The sequence below is a fragment of the Salvelinus fontinalis genome, chromosome 8 (genome assembly GCF_029448725.1).
Source record: "Salvelinus fontinalis isolate EN_2023a chromosome 8, ASM2944872v1, whole genome shotgun sequence".
Lineage (NCBI taxonomy): Eukaryota > Metazoa > Chordata > Actinopteri > Salmoniformes > Salmonidae > Salvelinus > Salvelinus fontinalis.
This window is the reverse complement of record NC_074672.1, coordinates 16,467,635-16,479,962: the sequence shown is the minus strand read 5'-3', so window position 1 is coordinate 16,479,962 and position 12,328 is coordinate 16,467,635. Positions and strand designations below refer to the sequence as shown.

General features: G+C 40.4%; 1 protein-coding gene across 1 annotated transcript in view; it reads right to left on the bottom strand.

Annotated features, from left to right (window-relative positions):
* The window catches only part of LOC129860709 (diacylglycerol kinase alpha-like), a 34,054-nt gene extending 21,992 nt beyond the window's left edge, over window positions 1-12,062 (bottom strand). Inside the window, exons 1-3 of the mRNA XM_055931389.1 lie at window positions 11,600-12,062; window positions 1,918-2,004; window positions 42-118 (exon numbers count right to left, since the gene is read on the bottom strand). Coding sequence (XP_055787364.1) covers window positions 42-118; window positions 1,918-1,993 — 153 coding nt within the window. The 5' untranslated portion in view covers window positions 1,994-2,004; window positions 11,600-12,062. The remainder of the gene's footprint in view (window positions 1-41; window positions 119-1,917; window positions 2,005-11,599) is intronic.
* Between the last annotated feature and the right edge of the window lie 266 nt (window positions 12,063-12,328).

The following is a 12,328-nucleotide window of genomic DNA, read 5'->3' as shown; positions in this document are numbered from 1 at the left end:
GTGGTTGGGTCGATATCAACCTGGCCATGGTTTCCTCTCACCTCTCCATGTCTGTGCTGGGCCAGCCTGCCATCTGCATCAAATTCCCTCAGCACATCTTTAACCTTCAGCGTGCAGTCTGGGAGGAGAAGAGACACACAGGACACACAGGACACACACACACACACTTTCTTATTTTAGAGTACTACAAACATGAATGTCTAAGTAATGATTGTTACAGAGAAGGAGTATATAATCAGAAACTATAAGTATTACTATAAGATAGTATGCATACCCCTTGACTTATTACACATTTTGTTGTGTTATAGCCTGAATGAAAAATGTATTATTTTTTCCCCCTCTCCCATCTACACACAATACCCCATAATGACAATGTGAAAACTTGTTTTTAGAATGTTTGCAAATTTATTGAAAATTAAAGTACTCACACCCCTTTGCTATAACACTCCAAATTGAGCTCAGGTGCATCCAATTTCTTTTGATCATCCTTGAGATGTCATTACAACTTGATTGGAGTCCACCTGTGGCCAATTCAATTATTTGGACTTGATTTAGACCTGCCTATATAAGGTCCCACAGTTGATGGTGCATGTCAGAGCAGAAACTATACCATGAAGTCCAAGGAACCATCCGAAGATCGCCGATATAGAATTATGATGAGGTCTATATCTGACATAACTACAGAGTTCCTTGGCTGAGATAGGAGAACATGCCCGAAGGAAAACAGTCTCTACAGTACTTCACCAATCTGGGCTTTATGGGAGAGTGGCCAGACGGAAGCCACTCCTGAGAAAAAGTCACGACAGCACGCCTGGAGTTTGCAAAAAGGCAGGTGAAAGACAGAGCATAAGGCAAAAGATTCTGTCGTCTGATGAGACAAAAATGTAACTCTTTGGCCTGAATGAAAAGCGCTATGTCTGGGGAAAAACAGGCACAGCTCATCACCTGTCTAACATCATCCCTACCGTGAAGCATGGTGGTGGCAGCATCATGCTATGGGGATGCTTTTCAGCGGCAGGGACTCTGAGACTAGTAAGGATAGAGGGGAAAATTAATGGAGCCAAATCCTTGATGAGAACTTGCTTCAGAGTGCAAACAACCTTAGAATGGGGCGAAGATTTACGTTCCAACAGGACAATGACCCCAAGCATACAGCCAAAGCAATGATGGAATAGCTTCAGAACAAGAATGTGAAAGTCCTCGAGTGGCCCAGCCAAAGCCCAGACTTGAATCGCTTTGAAATCTGTGGAGAGACTTGAAAATTGCTGTTCACCGCCGCTCCCCATCTAACTTAATAAAAGCTTGAGAAAATCTGCAAGGAAGAATGGGAGAAAATCCCCACATCTAGATGTGCAAAGCTGATACAGACATACCCAAGACAACGCCACCAAAGGCGCTTCAACAAAGTATTGACTCAGGGATATATTAATTAGATATTTCATTTTCAATAAAATATGCTAACATTTCTAAAAACATGTTTTCACTTCGTCATTATTGGGTATTGTGTGTAGATGGGTGAGGAAGAAAAAATATATATTTTGAATTCAGGCTGTAACAACAAAATGTTGATTAAGTCAAGGGGTATGAACACTTTCTGTAGGCAGAAACTACAAATATATAATATTCTACATAGCAACATGACATGTGTATTACATGACAGATGTATTACGGCATTCAAATGGATAACAGACACTAGGATAAGAAATCCAGTTTTCTATTCTTTAATTTTCCTTAAAATTGATGTTCACAAAATGTCTGAATCCAGAGATCTACCAAGAAAAATTGTGGGCCCAATGCGGCAACATTTTGCAGATACTTAGTAAGAGACAGTCATCACCACTTCCACATATGAGAGCGTGTGGGTGTAAGGGGAAGGCGAAGCAGGGCTGAGGAGGCTTCCTGCCTGCATGTACTCACAGTCAATGTACTGCTGTAGCTGGATGAAGTCGACTGGGTTCAGCTCCTTCACCTCTGGGTCTGTGGGGGCGGACATGCTGCTTGCGTCTGCACATACCACCAGTGCAGAAAAGGGTGAGAGGAGAGGAGAGGAAAACGAGTTACATCAGTCTTCTGCTCTGTGAATGTGAAATGGAGGCGGCTCAGACATCAAACCAGAATTGTAAGCTGAACATAACAGTGCTAGGTAGTAACTCACAAGGCAAGGCTTTGTTTAGAAAGACGCTTCAAATCCTCACACCATGCAAACAGGTTAGCAACGGCCTGTTACAACCCACAAAATGTACTTCTGTAAATTGGCATGAACCACATAGTTCAACACCAGCATTGGCTTGCAAATACCCTCAGTGTCCTTTAGTCATCTCCAGTCATGATGCTAATAGTGTTCAGAGCAAATGTTTCAAAAACACCTGTCTTTCCACGCCCATGTTTCAAATGACATTGTTGATGTAACAACGAGCAAAAGAATGCACAGTAGCCCAGTCCTAAGCTGACAAGCATAAGCAGCTTCAAGGAGCATTTCGTACTTTAGAACGCCCCGTGGCCCCAATACAAGCTCTGCATAAGCAGTATCAGGCCACAGACACACCAGAGACATTATACGTCTCAAGAGTTTTAGTCTCCCCAAAGCTTTTACAGAGTGTTGTCTGACCCAGTTTTCTATTCATTCATCAATTTGCATGCGTTGCTCTGTAAAATCCAACACCTCTTCCTGAAATAGTCTGGCAAGTGTCAACCTTTTCATCTTTGTATCTCTCCATCCACAATGTCTCTCTTCATATCAGCCAAAAAACAGCGTTTTTTGGATCAAATCATAAAATAATGTAACAAATCATCTCCATTTTAAAATGGGTTATTGTCCCAGTACCTAATAGCACTACGGGAGTATAGGTCAGACAGTCAGTATTATATCTACAGCAATCAAAAGTCTGTCAGTCATGGAGTAGTGCTGAGAAAAGCTAAATAATAAACTCCTAAATGCCCACATTCAATGTGACGTGGAACAACAATCTCTCTGTGCTAACAAAGGGTCACGCTGTCCCTTCTTAATTCCCCTCAAAAAGGTTATCAGTGTTGCCTAGCAGTTTTGTTTAGGCAGCCAATCAGTTGAGAGGAGAGAATTGACAGGAAAGTGCCATTTGTTGATATGGCAGGCTTTTAAAAAGAACTACAATGACTTATTTTATACTGCACATCATGCAACATTTTGGATTCCAGTTAGGGCCTTACTATACAGTTCAAATAATCTATCAAATAAAATTTTAATTGCTCATTTCTGCTCATTTGAAAGCAGAAAATCAAAACATCTCAAAGAGCAGACTAAAGTAGTGCTTCTAAACAACACATGGAAAATCCAGTTTGAGGCTACTTCTAGATCAGTTCCCTTGCCTTGCCTGTGGCAACATGGCAGATGGCAGTTCTGTATGCCCTTCAAAGCAATACGCTGACATATGCATGTCTCTATTCCCTCATGTCGGACAGACGATGTACCACCCTTGTCTGACATGATTTAGGCCAGGGTAACCTGGGTCAAATCTGATTCACTACATCCTGATCAGATATTATATTTGCACGCAGGATTTTTACTTGTAGACTGGAAATCACTAACAGACAGAACGTGTGCTATATATAAAAAAGCACTAAGTCGAAATTGGCCCCTATCATGAGCCACCCCATCCTAACCTTACCCCTACAGGTCAGGATTGTGCTGATTGTGATAAACATGGGAGTAGATTGGTAGAGCTGAAAGGGGGAGATCCAGGCAACCATCTATCAAGGCACAACAGAAACCTCAGCAGGTTCTTATCTGCCGTGGAGTCATTCCATCTCAAAAAGCACAAGAAAGAGGATTTCGACACCCACCATCTCAGATTGTGCTGAAATGGTTTCTGTAGTTGGAAACAGATAAGATGGGCATGCCTGAAACATTATTTTGCCAAACATTTTTTAACTCTGAGAAATTAAGCTAATTGCACACAAAATTGGCAATTTCAATTTAGAGGATTCATATAATATTCAATAAATATGGTACCCAACATCTGATTTGTACCAAACCTCTTCTTAACAATGTCATGAGGAATCTAAATAAATGGTCAAAATCCACCCATGGAACCCCCCAAACTCCACATGAAGCCCATTCCAATGGCCAGTATACAGTATCAGTTCTCTATGTTGGTCAAGTAGTCTCTAAGCTGCAGCTTGGAGTATCGTATAATCATACTATGTTATTCTCAGTGAATTTGGTAAAAAAAATATATATATTTCATAAAAATTTGCCATTGAAGTAGATTGTTCCTGCTACCCTACTATCCATTTTGCTGTTCTCGTGTATATTAAATCGATTACATTTTTACTCGTGATTAAAATAAATGATGTCATAACAAGTCAAGCCAGTCCTCCATGAAAGCAATTCAGTTTGTCCTTCTCTTAGCAACTAATACTTCATCCTTGAATAGTCCAAAGAAATAGGGATAGACCTCTCAAAGAGCTTCTATGTTGCAATTCTCCTACGAAGACTCTTCCTACAAGCCCAAACATGTTATGGAGAAATGGCCTAGTGACTGTTGTGACAACCCTAATAATATAATACAATTATAAACCATTGCATGGCAGTCTTACGTTTTTAAATACAATTATTAGAAAACATCTTTATGTTGTGTGTTTAGTGACACTTACCATTAAATCTAACCCAATACCATTACCACTGCAAAACACCACATAGTGTGTGTTTGTGAATTTTACCATCGAAGACCCTTAGTTGGAGACCATAACATTGAAACCATTAGCACTGCTGTAGCCTAATGGTTTGCTTGTTCACCAGGAATGGTCTAATCCAGACTTTTTAAAGGGAATAAACAACACCTACAGGGTCCTACTGGACACCTACTGGACACAGATTAAGTATAAGAGAAGTGCCAACTGAATTGTTTCATGGAGCTTTCGCTTGAATTGTGAGCACACCATTTTTTATTTTACCTTTATTTAACTAGGCAAGTCAGTTAAGGACAAATTCATATTTTCAATGACGGCCTAGGAACAGTGGGTTAACTGCCTTGTTCAGGGGCAGAACGGCAGATTTTTACTTTGTCAGCACGGGGATTCGATCTTGCAACCTTCTGGTTACTAGTCCAACCACTAGGCTACTTGCTGCCCCATTTATTTTTATCATGAGCGAAAGTTTTTTTTATTTTTTACTTCAAGTTTTAATGAAAAGGTTATTATCATTTAGTAAACATAAGAGACCAGCAAAAATGTATAAAAGGGTGTGGCATTAGCAGGAAAAACAGTATCTATTGGGCAAAACCTGGTACTTTGGAACTAATTTATGGGGAAGAATACAAGTTACTTCAATGGCTAATTTCTCTGAACAGGGGGAAGAAAACATCACCAAATTCACTGAGAATACATTATAGTATGAATAAACTATACTCCAAACCGCAGCTTTATACTACTTTTCAGACAGAGAACAGATACTGTATTCTGGACATTGGGTGGGGCTTGGTGTGGGGTTTGGGGGTGTCTGAACAATTTTTATCTTAATCATTGTTAAGAAGAGGTTTGGTCCAAATCAGATGTTGGGTACTAAATTTGTTGAATATTATTAAAAATCCTATAAATTGAAATGGCCAATTTGGGTGCAATCAATTAGTTAAAATTGTCTTTCAACAAAATAATGTTGCAGGAATGCTTATCTGTTTTTAACTACGGAAACCATTTCAGAACGATCTGAGATGGTGGATGTCATGGCTTGCTGAAATAAAATGGAATGACCCTGTGTTCTTTATACTCCTGTGTATACAAGTAGCCACCTGTCCCTTCCTGGGCTAGGCCATTATTTGGTACATTTTCCAGCAATCAATTCAACATGACTGATTGTTCATCTGTACTTGGAAATATACATTGCATTTTGTGACGCAAGCAGATGAAGTCATAAGGGAGTTCAGGAGAGGATCTGTGTACATTTCATTTTTTCTGTGCAGGTATAGATTATAGAACTACATATATTTTGTTTACCATATTGCAGTGCAGTAGGTATCCCAATTATCCTTCTTAAATTCAGTGTATATAACCTATAGTTTACATATAGGCAGTCCATCCTTACAAGGTTAGTTTCAAGGTATAGCTGTGGGGATTCACTTTTTCCATGCGTGCAAGCTGTCGAGACGCCCACACCTTTTGTCAAGGAAATCTACTGTTTTGTAACAGTTAGGCTAGAGAGCAACAACCAATCTTAAACGTTTGTTCAAATTTTGTGGTTGAAAAACAGTCATTTGCTTTGCACAGTGACAGCGTACCTCATACTGTCATAGCTAGTTGTTTTTCAATAGAAACCAAAATATTTTCGGCACCAACCTAGATGGTCTATAGAGATTACATCAAGTAGGTTAACAGAGGGAATGAAGGGCATGCTTGGTTGCTATGGAAAGTGTTTCCCTACATCAGCTGCGGTCCATCAGCGCATTTTCACGGGTGGAGTGGACCAGGGAGGGAGGGCGGGGGGGAGCCCTCAGCCCAGCCAGCCAGCCGCTATGAGTGTTCCCCTGCGCCCACGCCTCTCCTCCCACGCTACTCAGCTCTACCCCTCTAAACTAAAGGCCACACAGACTAGATTGCATTCCACATGCAGATGCTAGTACTGTGACTCATGCTGTGAGCGGGGAATACTCCCTCACTCTAAAAATGGACCCTTACTCATGAGGTCACTTCTCAGGTTTCATACAAAATAAAAAATATATTTTTGTTGAGTGTTGACAACAGAGCTGGAGTGAAAATTCTTGATAATGAAATTTGCGTTCCTGGAACTTCAACCTTTACTTGTTTAGTCTTCCTATTGCACCGGCAGTATCTTTCTTGTACATTATCTGAAGTGAGCGCAATTTCTAATGTCAGATCAGATAACTAATTAAGTTATTACATTTACAGAAATTGAATTATATTTGAGACGTAAACAACAAATGTCAGATGTCAGGCAGGGTTTGTCTGAGTGGAAAAACAGACTTTGGCTCCTATGCATGAATCACACATTTCTGTAAAATGTGGGCGAGACACAGCTTGTTGCCTTTTAATTTTTTATTTCTACCAAACAATGAGTGTATGGCCCATCACTCTTTTGACATCCATAAAAACATCCGCAACAGGCTGTGGGCAGAGGCAGTCCCGTGGAACACCGTGGTGCTTTGAATACAGACAAAACACAAACCCCGCCTGGACTTGTGAGCGTGCACCCTTCCCTTCTGTAACCACGCCACTTTCACTCTCTGAGCGTTGCTACGTGTTTGGAGGACCTTTTCTCCTCTGTTACTGTACACCTGCCTCTATAAAACCATTGAAATGTACAATCTGTGCACAGGGAGCAAATTATATGTATTTTTATTGTTTACTAATCACACTGTCAATTGGAAAAACACAAACACAGGGTTAACTGATATTTAACAATCTACATTTCATTAATTTGACTATCATGCCATTTAATATTATAGTTAAACAATGTGCAATGAAGTATTTTTTAATTTAGCTGACTAAGATCAAGAAATGTTCATGAGAAGCGAATAACAATGCAAGTATCTAATTGTAGGATGAATGAGTTCCATAATACAAGGCGAAACCATGAGTTACAAGGCATTACTGGCAAAAGCATAATTCTAGGCATGTAGATCTTAAAATGTACAAGACAAAGCATGAACTAAGCAGACCTGCTCAGGCCAAGCAGTCTATAAGAGGAGCATTTTCATACAACCTTTTCTGGATGGAAGGGGTGTCAAACTCATTCCATGGAGGGCCTAGTGTCTGCTGGTTTTTGTTTTTGTCCTTTCAATTAAGACCTAGACAACCAGGTGAGGGGAGTTCCTTACTAATCAGTGACCTTAATTTATCAATCAATTACAAGGGTGGAGGGAAAACACGCACACTCGGCCCTCCGTGGAATGAGTTTGACACGTGCCGTAGGGTGATAGCAGAGCAAGAGAGAACAAAATAGCTTCATTCCATTTATACTAGATCAGACTTGTTTATATTCAAAATCAATTGTTGACCAACCATAGAACAAACCAAAAGTAAAACAACTAAGATATCCAATCAGATAGAACCGGCCAACATCCTCTTGAAAAGGGGATCACAACTAGGTGTGATGACCTAAGGGGGTGGGCTGAGTACAACAGAGATCTTTACTCTGAACAGAGTAAAAATTACCACAGAGATACAGTACCAGTCAAAGGTTTGGACACACTTACTCATTCAAGGGTTTTTCTTTATTTTTACAATTTTCTACATTGTAGAATAATAGTGAAGACATCAGAACTATGAAATAACACATAGGGAATCATGTAGTAACCAAGTGTTAAACAAATCAAAATATATTTTATATGAGATTTTTCAAAGTAGCCACACTTTGCTTTGATGACAGCTTTGCACACCATTGGCATTCTCTCAGACAGCTTCATGAGGTAGTCACCAATCAGTTTTGTTGTCACAGGTTGGGGTGGTATACAGAAGACAGTCCTATTTGGTAAAAGACCAAGTCCATATTATGACAAGAACAGCTCAAATAAGCAGAGAAATAACAGTCCATCATTACTTTAAGACATGAAGGTCAGTCAATGCGGAAAATTTCAAGAACTTTTAACGTTTCTTCAAGTGCAGTCGCAAAAACCATCAAGCGCTATGATGAAACTGGCTCTCATGAGGACCACCACAGGAAAGGAAGACCCAGAGTTACCTCTGTTGCAGAGGATAAGTTCATTAGAGTTACCAGCCTCAGAAATTGCAGCCCAAATAAATGCTTCACAAAGTTCAAGTAACAGACACATCTCAACATCAACTGTTCAGAAGAGACTGCGGGAATCAGGCTTTCATGGTCAAATTGCTGCAAAGAAACTACTACTAAAAGGACACCAATGAGGAGAAGAGACTTGCTTGGGTCAAGAAACACGAGCAATGGACATTAATCTGGGGAAAATCTGTCCTTTGGTCTGATGAGTCCAAATTAGCGATTTTTGGTTCCAACTGCCATGTCTTTGTGAGACGCAGAGTAGGTGAACGGATGATCTCCGTATGTGTGGTTCCCACCATGAACCATGAAGGAGGAGGCGTGATGGTGCGGGGGTGCTTTACTGGTGACACTGTCTGTGATTTATTTAGACTTCAAGGAACATTTAACCAGCATGGCTACCACAGCATTCTGCTTCCACTAGGTTGCGCTTAGTGGAAATATCATTTGTTTTTCAACAAGACAATGACCCAACACACCTCCAGGCTGTGTAAGGGCTATTTGACCAAGAAGGAGAGTGATGGAGTGCTGCATCAGATGACCTGTCCTCCACAATCATCCGACCTCAACCCAACTGAGATGGTCTGGGATGAGTTGGACCGCAGAGTGAAGGAAAAACAGCCAACAAGTGCTCAGTATATGTGGAAACTCCTTCAAGACTGTTGGAAATGCCTTCCAGGTGAAACTGGTAAAGAGAATGCCAAGAGTGTGCAAAGCTGTCAAAGGCAAAAGGTGGCGACTTTGAAGAATATAAAGTATATTTTGATTTGTTAAACAATTTTTTGGTTACTACATAATTCCATATGTGATTCCAACCCTTGAATGAGTAGGTGTCCAAACTTTTGACTAGTACTGTATATTAAACATCATTAGATTCATTTAGATGGCACCAAAGTTCTCTTTAGATATCAACGTTCAGATAGAATAACACTATAGCATCCATGTTTGGTATCTAACACATATTTCAATAGTCAGTCCTCTGGATACTGTAGACCACTTGTCAAACTAATTCCACGGAGGGCTGAGTGTCTGCGGGTTTTCACTCCTCCCTTGTACTTGATTGATGATTTAAGGTCACTAATTTGTAAAGAACTCTCCTCACCTGGTTGTCTAGGTCTTAACTGAAACCAAAAACCTGCAGACACTAGGCCCTCCATGGATTGAGTTTGACACACCTGGTGTAAAAAGAGCAACATTTTGGCCCCTCCATGGGGAGGCCCTTGAGTTGTGTTGCTGTGTTCATGGGCCATTTGCCATACAGCCCCAGGTGACAGATAGAGCATAAGTTGGGGGCAGGGCCTACACACACAGACAACACACACACACTCTCTTTAGCTCTATTGAACCCGGTTAGATTCATTTCATTTCTCTGCAACAACAGACAGAGAGAAGATCCTTTCCCAGTGTGACCCACTTCCTGATGCGTCTAATCTGTAGAGATTGTCTTTTCGCTTATTAACCAATAGGTTGACCTGACCAGGAATGCCTCTCTCGATGTTTTCCTGTGATTATTTACATGTGCAGCATGATCTGATAAGTATGACTTGAATAGGAGACTAGCCAGTATTTCCAGAATGTTTTTTTGTCATCCTCTCCTTCAGTGTAGAGGGAAACCAGGAAATGGTCGTTTTAACAAGAACTGATGACCTCACTTAACTTGAATGAAAATGCTGAAATTACACTGAAATACAAAGTATAGCAAAGTCTTTCTTCTTAATCAACCTCATTGTTATTTTATCTAAAATCCATAATTCATACATGTAAATTTATCAGTCAAAAAACTCTGTTTATTATTTTTGAGAATGAAATTGAACGATAAACACAATTTCTTCTTCCCACAACAAAAAAGCTATTAAAACGTTGAATGTTTGTAATTTGTATAAGGTTTTTATAGAATGTATTTATTCCCCTGACTGGTTTGTATACTCTGTTTGTTTTTCGATATTATATTTTGAATTGCTTTACAATTTAAAAAAACGAATAAAACATTTAATTAAAAACTACAATAAAAATTGTTTTTCCATTGAGATGGCAATAGGATTATGTCTAGACAAAAATACATACACAAATTACAAAATTGAAAGTTGACTGTTTGTGGTTTCATTACCCATAAAGATGTAATATGGTATAGGAAACATGTTGAACATATAACAGAAGGTACAAGCAGCAGTAGTCATAATTCTAAATGATGCAAGTGTGATTATGTTGTGTGCTGAGCAATGTGTTGGTTTGTCAGCTGTTTTAGGTGACAACTAGGCTTGTTCTTCTCATAACAAGAACATAAATTGAATAGACAAATTGTATTTTTCCACCAATTATCCTGCATTGACAAATATTTGCAAGGATGTCAACATATTCCATCCATACAAGGCTCCTTGCATCAGGAATCACATAGAGGGATAACATTATCTACAGACAGGTAGAAAAGGAAAGCGGTCTGGTCTACAATATTGAGCCATAATATAGAGGTGACAGTTTAACACCTCTATATCATAGTAGTAGGTTAGCCTATCCTAGGCTATGCCACATTTCCTTTGCAACCTCCAGGCTAGCAAGCATGTCTAAAGGTTAGGTTATAGGTTAAGGGGAGAAACGTACCACTGGGACCATGAAGCTGTAGATGTAACCTAGTATCAGAGTAGGCTGCCACTCAAAAAGTAGCCTAGGTTTTGCCCACCGAGGAAACCAACTGAGATCAGTTGGGCGAGGCGAGGGATAGTGTAATCTCTCTCTTGAAATATGTATCTTACCCATATTTGGCAGCGGCGCAACGAATCATTCACAGGCAATATGTAGGCAAAGTTGTAAACGGCCATACACGATTGATTGAACTTCAGCCAGGGTGACTGAACGAGGGATGTTTTGAGCGTCAATTACCTATATTTCGCGATGATGAGCGTTGTCCGTCCGTCCGTCGTTCTTCGAGCGGGTTGCAGTGCTCCTCGGCGAGGGGCCACAATTCAAAGTTTTAGACGCAGCAAGACACCCGAGACAGTCTGTGGTGGACGCTGCAATAAAGTGGTCTAGTTGTCAGCTTTCATTTACCCAGATAGAATAGGAAAGATTGCCTGACTCCCACGCCCGACTCAGCAATGTCCCCCTCCCGAGCAATAAAGCATAGCCTGAAAGCACCGCCTCGAACTGTCATCTGCGCGCACTTTGACCGACGCGGTGATGATGTACATTGGGCTTGCCCTGTTTACTCCAGTCTAGTGAATGGGTGTGGGTTCTTCTTTATCACTTATGTGGGCTCGGCTATAGAGCAGCGATGTACAAATCCAGTTGCAGTCGATGACTTCCCTTCGGCCAATATTTTATTTTCAAAGCGCTGTGCGCACTACATCTTCAGCCAAGCGGTCTGGACCAGTTTGGCACAGGTGGATGAGCTCTGTAACAACAGCAAGGTTGTTGGTAGGCTTAACGAGCTCCCAACTGCCTTGTTACAGTAGCTTATAATGCAACATCATGAATATGTCAGTGTGGCAGATATCAGTCCCATAACAGGGTGTTGTTGAGGCAATGATGGATTGACAGTAGCCTAACAATTGATTATGCCTAACTATTGTCCTTTTGATGGCTTGCATTTATGAGGTTAAAGCACTGAAC